Source organism: Bidens hawaiensis, unplaced genomic scaffold (genome assembly GCF_021521415.1).
Source record: "Bidens hawaiensis isolate Kalapana, Puna unplaced genomic scaffold, B.hawaiensis_p1.1 tig00003961_1, whole genome shotgun sequence".
Classification (NCBI taxonomy): domain Eukaryota; kingdom Viridiplantae; phylum Streptophyta; class Magnoliopsida; order Asterales; family Asteraceae; genus Bidens; species Bidens hawaiensis.
Genome location: NW_027491228.1, coordinates 732,471 through 749,004, shown reverse-complemented (window position 1 = coordinate 749,004; position 16,534 = coordinate 732,471). Strand labels below are relative to the sequence as shown.

The following is a 16,534-nucleotide window of genomic DNA, read 5'->3' as shown; positions in this document are numbered from 1 at the left end:
GTCGGCCAAAAATTTAGGCTTTCCCTATTTAAACCCCTTAACCTCCCCATTCGTCTAATAACGACTTTCAGAGGCAAAAGAGGCTGTTTAGGACAATCTTCCACCATTCCAAGGCTTCCGGTTCATCTCGGGTTTGCATGTTCATCAAGAAAAGTGATATAATCGATATGTCGATGCTTGGCTAAGTTTCTTGTTCATTCTAGGGTAGGTTTTTGTTTATTTTAACTTCTGACCAGATTCGTATGCTTAATGTTTATGAGCTTGATTGAGTTATTGCTTTAGTCTTGCTTAAATTGTGATTGATTATTTAAACAATTTGTGTTTGGGATTATTAATTAATGCATTATTTATTTGGTTGTGTTCATCAACATTTAGGGTTTAAGCTCTTGTGTCATTGATTAGTTATCATCAAATATTGTCTTTTAATTTGTTTTAACAAACATAAGTTGGTGATTAGGTAAACCGAGTTTCATTGTGTCATCAATTCGGTTAGGGTATCGTTTGACATCACAATCCAACTACTAGGTTTAAGTAATTACTGCGTAATCAATATAATCGAATCTGGGATTAAGTTGAATGTCACATTAACCGAACCTAGAATGAATGCTTTTTATTAATATTATTTACAAATCGTTTTTAAGTAATTGTTATTTTTAATCTTTTTCTAAAACCGCTTGACATCGTCTGTCCGCCTTAGTTAATAATTAATTTAGTAATATTGAATTAGCACTTTCCTTGAGTTCCTATGGAGACGACCTTACTTACCCGTACTAGTTATAGGTATTTAAGTCTTTAATTAATTGTTTTTTAGTAGACCACGACAACCTACGTCATATAATAGATGCATTCATTGAAGCAGGACAGAGCTTGGAGCACTTCATTTCAACTAACACGGAGGAGGCAATAGAAGACGACTACATCAACTACTAGCCAAATCCAGATACTCCACCGGCTCAAGCTTCAGAAGTTCCTGCCATTGATCCCGTCTCCGATCCAGCTACCGACTTGACACACGAACCTCTAAAGAAGAAAAGAAAGACACATATCGTGACAAGCAGCGTGAGCATCCGTTCCCTCAACTATCCCTATCATGACGATTCTTTGATTGTATATGCAAAATACAATAAGGGGAATAGTTGTTGGGCCATTCGAATATACAATGGCGATCTCGTTTATCTCAACCACCACGAGCTAAAGTCATTGCCTGTGCTAGACCTCCACTATCTATCAAAAGCTCTGGGACGTGGTGAGTATGACGATACACTCGAAGGATGGGTCACCACTCACCTGTATCGTTAATCGAAGTTGGATTACAAAGACTTCAAGTTCAATAAGGGTCGAAAGTACAAGAACCCGAAAGAAATCGACCCAGCCACCGGAGAGCCACGAACAATGTGGAGATACAAGGCACCAAAGGATTGTCATATCATCTACCATGGTGAGCCCTATGTTCCTAACATCCTCCGAGACTTCATTGGCTGGGAGTTTGATAACACCACAAGAAAGGCCGTCATACGCTGCAAAGACCTGCCAGAAATTCGCATATTTGACGAGCACGAGCTAATGGGGTTGCATATAGAAGATGTCAAGAAGCTCTACAACTCACCCTTGGGAACCGTCGAGGACATCGGTCGTCAGAACACAGACTGGATAGTGGAAGCCTTCAACAAGTTCGTCTAACGACTTGTTGAACTTCCACTACCCGAGGACGGCTGGCTAGAATACGACACCGACGGTTTTCAATACTAAAGACTAGAGAGAGATTGTTAGGTCCCTTTTTTGTGTTAAGTATTTTGTATTGATTTTGTATCTCTTGGGCTTTAGTTGTTTGTTTTGTATGTATAGGCCCAAAGGAAAAACTTGTAAATAAGCCCATTGGGCATTGACAATGACATGTTTCTCTTGCATGCTCCTTTATAAATAGGGAGCATTGCATGAGAAAGAACAACCTTTTGCCAAAATTCCCTAACACATACATATTATCTTTCTCTCTCTCTCTCTTATCTCTCTTTAAACCCGAACATAAAACTTAAGATCTGAGACCTCTTAGGTTGATTAGTGTGATTTTCGCTAGCACTAAGTTAGGTTGATCCAAGAACGTTGTTAGATCCACCCACGTTGGGACCTACAATAGGAGAAACGTTATCTTTTAGTGGATTGTATAGTTTATTGATGAATCTTATATTTATTCTTACATGTCTCGTATATTTTTCTTGCATATTTTATATATTATTTATTATTTTATACGTAAATCTTTACACTCAATAATCAGTATTGTAGAACTAGCTAGGCAGGGCCGGCTCTGAGAAAGCAAAAACATTTTAGGGCCGACGATGAAAATATTTTTGGGCCTTAAGTAAAAGACGTATTTTGTATGGTTTATACAATTTAATTTTGATATGGACTTACTTAGTTATAATTTAGTTTGTGTAAAAACTTTTGTTTAAAAATAGGATTAAACATATCTTACATGAGACTGTAACCTTTTGGTTGTAAGTAATACCCTTTTGCAACTAGACCAAGCTACTGAGTATGTAATTGAGTTTAAACACTAAATATAAATATTGTTTTAATAAAATACATGTAATTAAAAAAAAATGAGCCTAACAGGGTGTCGGGCCTGTGGCCGTCGACCACCCCGCCACACCTTATGGTCGGCCATATAGCTAGGCGCTAATTAAGGTAAGGATAAACGACAAATCAGAATTAATAAGGACTAAGCGGGATAAATTGTATTTGAACTTATATGTAGTTTTCAAAAAATATACATGTATACAAAATTTTATATATAATTTTTTCAATTTTGTGTGATTTTAACCAAATAACAATTAATGGGTGATTAGTCGGTGAGACACCGACTAACAAACGATGATTAATTAGGATGATTGGTCCATATTTCATTATCTTACTGGTTGGATGAATAGTTCTTCAACATTGGTCCACATGCCATTATCTTATTGGTTTGGTTGAAGGGACAATTTTTTTTTTTTGCCTTAATATCTATTTTTCTAAAGAGTTAATGGCCATTTTCGTCCCTGTGGTTTGCTACTTTCGCCACTTCAGTCCAAAATTTGTATTTTTGTCAATTTAGTCCTCATAGTTTTAAATATTAGCCAATTACATCCTATCCGTCTAACGGCATCCAGCTATGCCGTTAGTTTAAGGGTATTTTTGTCTTTCTCCCTTTTATTTTGAGTTATTAGTCATTTTCGTCCCTGTGGTTTGATACTTTTGCCAATTCAGTCCAAAGTTTGAAATTTTGTCAATTTAAGTCAGTTTTTTTCTATAACCCTAGAGAGCATTATCCAAGCCCAAAACAAGTCTGCATTTACTCTGTCGACAGCAGTAATCATACCCCCTCCTCTCGTATTTAGTTTCTAGACGGTTCCTAAACTCTCCCCCGTGGTGGAATTCAATGGTAAAGTGGTCAAAGCAATTCCGTGAAACCGAATTGTACGGAAAAAACTAAAAATCGTTTCTTTGATGAATGCATAATATTTAGGGTTTAGAGATTAACATATCATAACGAAAATCTGGGTCGTAATCAACTATTATACATTAATCAACAAAACAATTTTTAGTTTTTTATGTATAATTCGATTTCAGGGAATTACCTTGACCACTTTACCATTGAATTCCACCATGGAGAAGATTTTAGGAAATGTCTAGAAACTAAATATAAGGGGGGGGGGGGTATGATTACTGTTGTCAACAGAGTAAATGCATACCAGTATTTGAGGTTGCTCGATGGTTTTGGGCTTGACTTATGCTCTTTAGGGTTATAAACAAAAAACATAAAAAATAAAAAAAACTGAATTAAACTGAACATTAAATTGACAAATTTTCAAACTTTGGACTGAATTGGCAAAGATATCAAACCACAGGGACTAAAATGACCATTAACTCAAAATTAAAAGGAGAAAGACAAAAATACCCTTAAACTAACGGCATAGCTGGATGCCGTTAGACGGATGGGACGTAATTGGCTAAAATTTAAAACTATGAGGACTAAATTGACAAAATTAAAAATTTTGGACTGAAGTGGCGAAAGTAGCAAACCACAGGGACGAAAATGGCCATTAACTCTTTTCTAAATTATTTTGAAAATATTTTTGTGTTACTATTTAGTAAATTTGGCTAAATATTTTCAAAATCATTTTAGAAATTTTATCGTTTTATTATTTAACTAAAATTTAAGCAGCCGCCTTTATACTTTATAAATTTTAATTTTTTCCCCTTTTCAAATTTTGACACACGATAAAGAATCGAATCCATGCTACCTTTAGGTTTAACACATGCTCGAGTAGCGTAAATCCGCCACAAAGCACAAACTAATTTTCCTAGTAGTTAAATAATTTGAAAACAATACATCTAACAATATGATAGAAAGAAAAATAATGAATGGGCAAGCGCTAAAGAAACAAACAGATTCTAACTGATATAACATTTATTTATGTATTAACAACTAGAAGATTTAATTTATAAACTAACAAGAAGCCTTCTGAAAATGGTACATCAACATAACTAAAAACTTGTTCTAAAGATATACCAATCATTAAAATCTTAAAACAGAAAAACCACTCGGTGGACATCACAATCGTATGAACCATCTTCTTTTTATGTCTTGATTTGAACCAGAGTACACGATAACTCGAATATAACATTTATTTATTTAAATTAAAAAAGTATGAAGATGAAAGATATATATTTCATCAACTTATAAGTTAATTTATTCAATAATCAAGTATTAGTGTCATGAAACACAAGGTTTAAAAATTGAAGGTAAAACTTTGAGAAAAACTATAAAATTAGAAATACCTTTTAAATATAGTTGGATAACACATTAGAAGAATTTATTTTAATTAACGGTATAATTTGTTTCATAAAAAATTAAATATAATTAGACAAATTTTGATTAAAAATTTGTATGATATTATATCGTATAATATCACATGGTTTTGTATTGTATTGTATTAAAGTTGGTTTTGTGGGTTTTCATGTCACATTTTATTTAGTTTCAGTTTAATAATTTAGACTCTAAAATAGTAGACCTTAACGCATTCTTTACATGTATAGAAAAGAAAAAAAAACCTGAAAACACAGTTGGGTTTATATTATATTTTCTGTACATTTTTGTATAAATTTTGTTGAAAACAAAGTTATATTGAAAATATAGTATTTTTAGAAAAGTATTATAATATGTAAGGTTTCATTAGATAACTCGTATGCGGATAATCAATATTTAAATAAAAAAAAAAGATAATTGCACTGAAATGATGTTAAAAATACAAGAAAAAAAAAAAAGAAAGCTTGAAGCAGGGCACGACAATTCAAAAAGAAGCTTTATAATTTTTTGTACTATTTGTAAAGAATAAAAAAAAAGCAAAATTCTAAAAAGTCTGAAAAATATAACATCGTCATCATTATCCCCTTCCAGAAGCTGTTGCGGACTGGTCACGAACTTCTTCTAACTCTCTGAAAACAAAAATAAGTATTCATTTTAAATATAGAACCGAATTTTGTATAATGCAGAAGAATATAATTTTCCAAAAATAAAAGACGTACTTGCATAATCTCTTGTTGTGTCCGAGACCTTTACACCTTCCACATTGCAGTGGGCGTTTAAGAAAGTCCGCGGGCACGACCCGACCTGGTTCAACCTTCCTCTTTTTCACCCTGGCAGGTAACTCAGCGTCCGATATTCTTTCCAAATCAGGTATTGGATTAATAGAACCCTCATACGCCGAGTCGTACATCTCAATGCTAAAATAACTACTACAAAAGTCATACGGGTTCTTGCAATAGAATTCCATAACGGCAAGAGCATAACAACAAGGCACTCCAGTCACAAACCATGGTTTACAAGTACAATCAAAGAACGCAGGATCAACAATCTCAACCTTTCACCAACCCAAACCTTATGTTTGCCCTCATAGGCTGCAAAAGCTTGAACCGATCGTGCTTGTAAAATCTCCTCTTTCAACTTTTCCTCCATCGACGGTGTCAATGGAGTCACCCATTGAGTCAATTCAGCTGCACGTGTGTATATCAAGCGCATCATTTCATCCCTTAGCTTATCAACCAGTTGAGTAATTGACAACTTGTTAGCTTTTGACACGAACGAGTAAAACGTTTGAGTGAAATCACAAGTCAAGTGATAGTACTGTGACCCAACAAAACACTCCCCGCCAAATGCTTCACCCAAAGGTTCGTGTAAACCCTTCGCCACAAAATTAATCGGCCCGCGTGCTGAAACCAAGCTTTTAAGCTCGGTTAAATACCACCGCCAGTTATCATCGTTTTCATCGTCAACAACTGCAAACACCACCGGGAACAAGTCGTCATTACCGTCTGCTGACGTGGCAGTCAACAACATTCTTGAATTAATAGGCGTGCTGTCAAGAAACAGAAGGGGTCTATAGCCTTTTATAAAACCGGATACCGAGGCATTAAACGCAACAAAAAGACGTAAACCCTTGTGCGTACTAAATTTAGCAACACTTCCGGGATTTACTTCCATTAATTTCTCACACTTATATGCTATTTCACCACACTCGTCGTTATAGGATCTCAAAAGTTGTTCGCGTGCGTACTCCCTAGCACGTCTCGCTTTTGAATAATTAGCCTCGATCCCAAACTCGCTTTTAAGCATCTCCGCAAACTCTTTGGGCTTAATCTTGGGATTATCTTTAACCTTTTCCATTAACATTTCCTCGAACAAACTTCCTTGAGCCCGTAATGCGGTTGTTACTGAATCCGCTTGACAACTATGAGTTGCGGTCATTGTTTTAATGCACATTATGTCTGTGCTTTTTAATTTTGATGCGTGAAGCCGCCATTCACAGTTTTTGGATTTGCATTTCACGGTGAACCGTTCTTCTTCATTTTTTTTGTACACATAGTTAAACCCGTGAGCGATTGCGTATTTTGGTAACTTCTCACCGAGTTCAGCTACCGAATTGAATCGTTGGCAAACACCCGTTATAATATTCTTCCATTGTTTTGCAGTAACATGTGGCTCGTGACGAGTTGAGTGGGGAATTGGAGTGATTCCATTGTCTGCTACTATGTCGACCACTTCGTTAGGAGGGGTTAGATTTTGTGGGGCCCGTTCAGCAGGTGATAAATTCACTACCGCTTGTGTGTCTGCTAGTCTCGGCTGCGGTCTATGCTTTACAAAATAACCAAAAAAAAAAAACAAAAACAAGCATCAGATCAAGAATTTTAACTTGAAATAATCAGAATCATAATGTTCATTAAATAGACATCCAATAATTAATATTTGGTGATCATTAAATACCAATAATGATCATTAAATACTAAATAGACATCCAATATTTAATATTTGGTGATCATTAAAATGTACCACATAAAGTCATAAATGGAAGTTTTATGCAGGCGTTTTCAAAGTGATTTTTGTGACCTTGAATAATGAAAATCGTGATTTCAGAGTTGCAAAAATCATATTAAGCACGTATCCAAACAACCCAAAAGACCATAATATATAGTGATCAATAATCATCACAATGTAAACAAATAACAGCATAGATATGAGATGTTAAATATACATATAATTAATATTCCGTAATTAGGGATTATTCATATTAATTAGCTCTAATTATGAAATAATAATAATATAAAATCAATATTTAATATTACACTTTAACAAGGTAGATCAGAAAGTTTACCTATTAGTGTCAACTGGCAAGGGTTCTTGTATAATAAAGACCTCTAATCGCTCAGAATCTTTGTAGTCAGTCTTCATTTTATTAAAACCATCATCATTTAACACAAAAATTAAGTACTTCTTATTACTTCCAGGTAGAAAGTACTTAACCACCCATCCATCAACACTTGAATCAATGGTTTGTGCTACCTCTTCTTAAAATCAATAAGCTGAATGTTCTCATGAACACCAACAGCATGTGCCTCCCACCCACAACAAGCCACTGAGCCATCTTCGTTCAAGTTAAACCACCCTCCACTGTTGCAAATGGCGATCATCTTCTTTGGGGCCACAATTGCCATATCTGTGACCACTAAAGTCTCAGAGTTTGAACAAAATACTCGATTGGTTACAATAAATATCACATAAATATAAATAGTTAAATAGGAGTGTTACAAGTCGTGGTCGTGTGTTCGTGAGTCAAACCAGAAAATTTAACACGGATGTAAACCTGACCCAAAAATCGTGTCAAACGCGTGGCCCTGAACATGACACACATATTCACGGGTTGACCCGAACAGAACGTGTGTGGCCTAAAGTTCTTTATTTACATTTTTAAAGAACAAAAATCACATTTTTTAAAGCAAGATATTCCAAATTATAAAATCCTATCTTAATTTCTAGTTTACTTTTTAATTTTAGCTCAAGATACACAACAAATTTTATTTATTTCATAAAATAAATGTTCAAAAATAAATGGGTTAAACAGGTCAACCCTTAAACCCACCAGATTCAACCTGAAAACGAACCATTTATTCACGGGTCGACCTGAAATGGACCTGAACCCGTCTATACCAAACCGGCCAAACTTGTGTATTTCTAGTTTGAATCGTGTGGTGTTTTGGATCGTGTTAGAAATTCACTCCCAACCACACCCACTGATTAATGAATGAAGTCAAAAATATATATATCAAACCCTATAAATCTGTGATGCAGAAAAAAAATCCAGATGAAAGGCGCCATTGATTGATCGAAATGAAATGTTTTCGGTATAATTTTGAGTTTAATCTTAAGCAGAAAAATAAGTTGGTGGTGAGTGTAAAATAAAATAATCGAAAAGAAAGGAGGAGAGAGATTGAACTACCTGTCTGTGTCACGTTGGTGAAAGTAGAACAGAATGTGTTTTTTTTTTTCTTCTTTTTTCTAAGGCTGGGGGGTGTGGGGGGCTCTAGTGGGTCTTTAGTGGGGGCTCCAGCCAATAATATTATGACGTGTGGCAGAGAGAGAAACTGGATAAGGGGGGTGTTGGAGCCCCCGTTGGAGCCCTTGGCCCTGGTGTGGAGGGGCTCCAGGGCTCCAGCGAATTTTTTTTTTATTTTTTTATAAATATATTCAAACAACGTATTATTAAAAAAACTCATAAATTATTAAAAAAAACACACATTAATAAAAAAAACACATTAATATCTAAAAATAAAATAAAAATTAAAGTACTAAAAAAAACATTATTCTTATTCTTCGGCTTGGTCTTCTTCGATCAACCTCTTTCGGATACGTTCCTTTTGCTTTTCCATTAGCATTTGATCGACCGGATTTAGGTTACTGAAGTCTCTAGTAAGGAAGTCCAAATCTCTCATTCGACTTTTTTCCTTTTTGTCATTAGAGACCACCTCCATGGTTTTGTTGAATTTATTGAGGGATTCAACAAGATTGTCATTAGAGACCACCTCCGAATCAACGTCCGGCGCCACCAGCTCAACCCACTTGGAACACCTTTTCAACCTCTCCCACAACTTTAAATCGTCCCACGTCTTCACCGTCCCATACCTCCGCAAACACTCCTGCTTCCACTCTTCGACCGTGAAATTATAAACCGCCAAATCATCACTGCCACTTGGTCTCATACGATCGATGTTCCTGTTGAAAAGATTAGTAAACAAGCCGACAAATTTTCTAATTTCGGACCACCGACCCGAAATCATATCGGCGTTCCGCTCTGTACTCCCAACGAGCGTATAGAACGTCTCCCTAACCTTTGTCCAAAAAAACTTGCTCTTTTGGTAGTCGGCTGCAAAATGAATAAATAAATTAGATTTCCATTTAACTTTTTTATTAAAAATCATTTTTAAAAACGTTAAAACAATTACCGCAACGCCGATCCTCAGAAATGACTATCCAAGCCCGACACAAGGCTTCCTTCTCATCCGATGACCACGGAGTGGTTTTCCGTTTCGTCCTCGGAGTCGAAGCCGGCCCCGACCCGTCCGTTGCAACTTGTTTTTTCCGGTGGACGCGTCTTCTTGGTCCCGTAGCTTCACCGTGTGATTCTTGTGTCTCCGGAACAACAAAGTTAGGAGACGGTTGTGTGTTGGATGGTTGAAAGCCGGATGATTCTTGCGGCTCCGAATAAAACATCGGTTGGTGCGGTGACGACCATAAATCGTCGTCAATATAATCTGAATCAAGGTTGGGGTACCAATTTCCAGCCATTTTTTTAAAAAAATGTTGGGAAGATGAGTTTATTTTGGGTTAATGTTTGAAGTTGTGGTGATTGATATGGGTGAAATGGGGTTTTATATAGGAAAAAAAACGTTTTTTTTTAATTAAATAAGAGCCCAACGGCTCTTTATATCATCCAACGTCTCTTTGCACACTCCCCTATGCCCTCAGCCTCTCTCTTCTGCCGCTAACCCCATCACGCCTGCCTCATTTTTCGTGCTAGCGCCTCGGTGGTGTGGTGTTAGCGCCTGGGGGCGCGAGCGGAGGGGCTCTAGCGCCCCCGTTGAAGCCCCACACCCCTCAGCCTAATGTGTCCTTGGAGATTTACTGGTGGGGTAGGAGGCTAGATGAAGGCTTGTATATATAGGGAGGGTGGTACATGAATCTAATCAAACATAAACATAGGGATCCAGTCAACCCTAATTTTCCTATGTATCTAAAATAATAAAAAAAATATCTTTTTCTAACTCTCATTTTTCCAAATATTTTACATATTTCCTATTGGTTTATTTTTATTATTATTTTCTCTCTAAATCCGTCTAACATAGCGCATTTGTCGTCGGTAGCAGAGGTGGCAACGTGAAAATGCGACAGCTTTTGGTGACAGAACCAGCTCTTTTGCTTCTAGCCATACGGTAATGGCCTGTTTTTAAAAAGTGAAGAATGAAAATGCGTTTTTAAATATCCTCATTAATATGGTGCAAGGTTTCTTGATAGATATTGCTTTCATCTTTTGCATTGTTGTGCATGTTCGAAAATATATTTTCAGTGGACTCTAATTTGAAACTCATTAATGCAAGATGAAATTTCTTTATTTCTTGCCTGATAAGGCTTATAAAGAAATGCAAGCAAGTGACTAGATAAGGGATATAGGAGACAGAGAGAGATAGAGATTAACAAACATGCTACATATATCATGTATACGTAATACATTGAAGAAATTTGTGCGTGCGCATGTTCACATATAACTGTTTTTTTCATCCCTTTCACTATAATACATGCTCGATAACAGTTGACTCAAACTTCAAATTTGTAAATGGAGATTTGATTTGGTTATTTTTTACTAAGGGATATAAGAGAGAGAGAGAGAGAGAGAGAGAGAGAGAGGAAGATTATGTGTTTGGTATAGATATAGCAACATTTTAGTGTACGGCAGCGTATATACGAAGTCTAATTCAACATCCATTAAACGTTCGAAATTGCGTGTATGATTAACTTTGCATGAACGATGTCTAATACAATAAAAACTAAGCATTAGATCGTATAATTCTTTTTGATGGATCTTATATTTATTATCCCGTGCCTTGTATTTTCTGTATATTATGTAATTATTTTACAAATAAATCATTACACTTCATAGCTATTTAACACATTAATACTATAAGGGAAGGGGGTGCTGTTAGGATTAAACTCACACACGAAACCGAACACACACACGAAAGCAATAAACGAACACGAGGATTTAACGTGGTTCGGTCTAAACTGACATACGTCCACGGGTGGCAACTAGGTATATCTTTATTGAGTGACAAATATTACAAGTACATAATGTTGTTTATATAGAGACTGAACTAAGGTTAGTAAATTATTATGCAAGAAATCTAAACCGGGCCGGGCTTGGGCCCGACCGCCCACACCCGTCTCCTCTTTTGACTTCATATAATAAACCGGGCCAACAAGGCCTACGAACCCAACAATCTCCCACTCGGAGGCCTTGAGTACTCTCGTCTGCACTCCTGATTGTACTTCTGTAATCTGAACATTAAACTTCTTCTAGTTGCCACCGCCTTCTCATTAATTAACCTGAAGGCCCGTTGAAGCTCCCCGGAGCTCCAACACGTCAGTCATGGCTGAAACTGCCCCTGACCCGTTCTCTGTCCCTACCGGCTCCCACTGTAACGAACTACCGGATCCTGAGATAACCTGAGAACAAACACTCTCCATATTCAGCAAATAATTCATTGGAGAGACTTTAACAGCTGGAATACTGGTTTTCTTAATCCACTGTCGGCCTGGAACTGTAACTGAAACACGACCTGTGCTCCCACTGTCACGATGTCCCCCAACTGATTTAACCTTCCTAGCTCGTTCAACCTGAATCTTCACTTTGGCTCTGGGTTTGTTACTTACAAAACGAACCTTCTTCTGCCCACGAGATTCTGTGAACCGGATTTTGTCTTTCACCAAAACTGGATCCACTCCTTTCGGTGACATATCGACCATATACAACGAACCCATTTTCTTGCCACGAGCAACCACAAGATTCCCTTTGACTACTTTCCACTGCCCATTCCCGAACTTAACATCGTGCCCTTGGTCATCCAACTGCCCAACTGAAATCAAACGTTTCTTCAAACTTGGAATAACCCTCACGTCTTTCAAAGTCCAAGAAGTACCGGCTGAAGTTATCAAATCAACGTCTCCCATACCCGTAACCTCTAAAATATCATCATTCGCTAGTCGAACCTTTCCAAAATCCCCAAATTTAAGATTCTTCATCGTTTCACTACAGTGAGTGGCATGAAACGATGCACCAGAATCCATCACCCAAGCATCAACACTACTCTCAACACTACAAACCAAAGCCTCATCACTACTGACCCCGTCATCTGTGTCGTCTTCTGTAACGTTCACCTCTTTCTTACCATTCGGACACTGATTCCTGAAGTGTCCTTTCTCTTTACAACCCTAACATTCAATATCCTTACGAGTCTTAGACTGACTCCTCTTCCTGCTCCCACTGTCTCGCTGTTTTCTCCTGCCTCTACCTTCTGTGACTAGCATATTGCCTGATGATTCACCTGAACTTCTGCGTCTTGAATCTTCTCCCAGAATCAGATTTCGAATCCCATCGAAAGTAATATTTGTAGACGAACTACAAACTGCAGTCACTGTTTGCGACCAACTGTCGGGCAAAGAGGATAATAACAAGAGACCTTGAACTTCATCATCAAACTTAATGTCAACTGACACTAAGCGGGACAAGATCGAATTAAGATTATTGATATGAGTTGTAACTGACCCACCCTCTTTCATTCTTGTTGTCACTAGCTCTCGGATAAGATAGACTTTATTCCCTGCCGAAGGCTTCTCATACATGTTGGATAGTGCGTCCATCATACCACGGGCTGTGGTTTCTTTCATGACGTTAAACGCCACATCTTCCGACAACGACAATGTAATACAAGCCCTAGCTTTCTTGTCTAACTTCTTCTAATCTGCTTCTGACAGCTTTTCTGGTTTTTCATCCTCAAGCACTACATCCAAGTCTTTCTGACAAAGTAGTGCCTCAATCTGCATCTTCCACCAACCGAACTTCTGTCCGTCAAACTTCTGTATTGAAAACTTTCCGTCTTCTGCCATAACAATGACTAAAACGAAAAACTGGATAAAAAACAGAGACAGACACAGCAACACGAGCCTGAACTTAACGACTGTTCAACTGAACTCTGTTAAACAATCAACCTATTTAACGTGCAGCGGAATAACGAACTGTAAATCAGAAACCGAAACTTTAAACTGAAACGATAAACCTGACAAACGCGGTTGGCACTGGTTCTAAGTTTCTTTAAATTTCTTCTGACTTGAAACTGTTATTCAACGAAAATAGGATCTTGATTCGCTGGTTCTTTGCTCGTACTTTGCAAAGTAGGATCTCGACTCGCAAAACTTCTGCCTTCTTTTATTGGTGTGAACACAAGCAAAGTAATCAAATATATTACTTTCTGCCTTGACAATGAAACACAGCAACCAAAAAAAAAATACCTACTGTTTCCTTTTGTCTTTTTCTGTTGTGAAAACCAATATATGAAGCCAATTGCAAACGTGGGTGGCGGCTATGTTATCTGCCTATGTATAATCTCACGTAGCACCAAATTCCCAAACTCCTTATTTTTACGAAACCCCAAAAAAAAACTAGCGCTGACCTTTTCAACCTTCCGGTCGATCGCTGGATACGTCGGCTAGCTGCCAACACCGAAAACCTAGATCGACAACCTGAATCTGACCTGTGGCAACTGGTGGCAGCGAAACCCTAGAAGCAGTTAGCGGTAACGCGGCGGAACCCTAGCCCCGATCACTGGTGCGGCGGCGACACGCGGAACTGGTTCACCGTGTTCTTCGTGTGATCCGAACCTAAGCTCTGGATACCACTTGTTAGGATTAAACTCACACACGAAACCGAACACACACACGAAAGCAATAAACGAACACGAGGATTTAACGTGGTTCGGTCTAAACTGACCTACGTCCACGGGTGGCAACTAGGTATATCTTTATTGAGTGACAAATATTACAAGTACATAATGTTGTTTATATAGAGACTGAACTAGGGTTAGTAAATTATTATGCAAGAAATCTAAACCGGGCCAGGCTTGGGCCCGACCGCCCACACCCGTCTCCTCTTTTGACTTCATATAATAAACCGGGCCAACAAGGCCTACGAACCCAACAGGTGCGCCTATGGGTACCGCATTTCAGGTATAGTGCCACTCAGGTACATCGTTAAGAGCCATTTAGGGGACTTAATCGGGTAGTGTTAAGTGCGTAGTAATTATCGAAGAAATGAGAGAAAGAGAGAGAGGGATAAATCGTATTTGAACTAATAAGGACTAAGCGGGATAAATCGTATTTGAACTTATATGTAGTTTTTCAAAAATATACATGTCTACCAAATTTTATATATAAATTTTTCAATTTTGTGCGATTTTAACCAAATAGCAATTAATGGGTGATTAGTCGGTGAGACACCGGCTAACAAACGATGATTAATTCGGATGATTGGTCCACATGTCATTATCTTACTGGTTGGATGAATAGTTCTTCAACATTGGTCCGCATGCCACCATCTTATTGGTTTGGTTGAAGGGCGAACTTTTTTTTGTTTCGCCTTTATATCTATTTTTGTAAATTATTTTGAAAATATTTGTGTGTTAATATTTAAGTAAATTTGGCCAAATCTTTTCAAAATCATTTTGGAGATTTTATCGTTTTATTATTTAACTAAAATTTAAGCAGCCGCCTCTATACTTCATAAATTTTGATCTTTTCCCCTTTTCATGTTTTTACACACGATAATGAACCGAATCCATGCTACCTTTAGGTTTAATACATGCTCGAGTAGCGTAAATCCGCCACGAAGCACGGACCAATTTTCCTAGTAATTAAATAATTTGAAAACAATGCATCTAACAATATGTCAAAAATAATAATAATAATAATAATAATAATAATAATAATAATAATAAATAGGCAAGCGCTAAAGAAACAAATAGATATCCAATTGATATAACATTTATTTATTTATTAACGACTAAAAGATTTAATTTATAAACTAAAAAGAAGCCTTATAAAAATTGTACATCAACATAACTAAAAACTTGTTCTACAGATATACCAATCATTAAAATCTTAAAACACAAAGACCACTCGGTGGACAACACAATCGTATGAACCATCTTTTTTTTATGTCTTGATTCGAACCAAATACACGATAACTCAAATATAACATTCATTTATTTAAATTAAAAAGTATGAAGATGAAAGATATATATTTCATCAACTTAAAAGTTTATGTATTCAAAATTCAAGTATTAGCGTCTGTAGGTCCTCTAGATGCATCTCACAACTTGACTCGAATCAATCTGTATTGTTGGTTAGCAGAAATCACCAATGACGAATCTCGGATCTTAGCTTTGTTTATGTAAAAGAGAGGAAAAGAGAGAAGTGGGTGAGAGAAAGAAACTTTATTTCCTTGAGTTGTGAAAGGTTTTAGTTTTTTGGAGAAATGGGTAAGTGACCCTTTTATAGGATCCCCATTTCTCCAAAAATACATACAAAATAAACGTACAAACTAAACGTACCAAGTACGTACTACATCGACTAAAAGAAAACTAAAACGACATACACAATCCTAAAAACAATATAGAATATTGGCCCTACAATCTCCCTCTAGGATTGAGTATGTCAAGGAACCTTCGTCAAGTTCTTTGCTTCGTCTTTATTTCTTGAAACTAGTACTTATCTTGATCCAGTAGCTTGAATGAGATTGGATCTTGGAAAAATCTTTATTTTCCGGTTTTGTAGATTTGAATCTTATTTTCTGGGAAGTATCGGCAACAGCAAATTTTAGAAACATCAGATGCGGGAGGCTCGACATCTAATGTAACATCCCGAAATTTCTAAAGTAATATTTATTATATTATTTTGTCGGGTGAAATAAACGAGTTAGTGGAACGATAATAATAATAGCAAAATATGAAGACTTAGTAGGATAATTAGATGGGATTAGATATGGACCAAAAGGAAATATGGGCCTTCGGTCCATGGGCTTAAGGGAGTATAAATACCCCCTTAAACCCCAATCATTTC

The 16,534-nt window shown here is 36.9% G+C and overlaps 1 protein-coding gene across 1 annotated transcript; it reads right to left on the bottom strand.

The window, feature by feature from the left end:
- Positions 1–5,423: 5,423 nt before the first annotated feature.
- LOC143624765 (uncharacterized) lies at positions 5,424–8,028 on the bottom strand. Its single transcript, XM_077095310.1, has 4 exons — positions 7,877–8,028; positions 5,912–7,166; positions 5,566–5,795; positions 5,424–5,475 (listed from the first exon to the last, which is right to left on the bottom strand). Exons 1-4 carry the CDS (start codon positions 8,026–8,028, stop codon positions 5,424–5,426), a joined length of 1,689 nt encoding a protein of 562 aa, XP_076951425.1.
- Between the last annotated feature and the right edge of the window lie 8,506 nt (positions 8,029–16,534).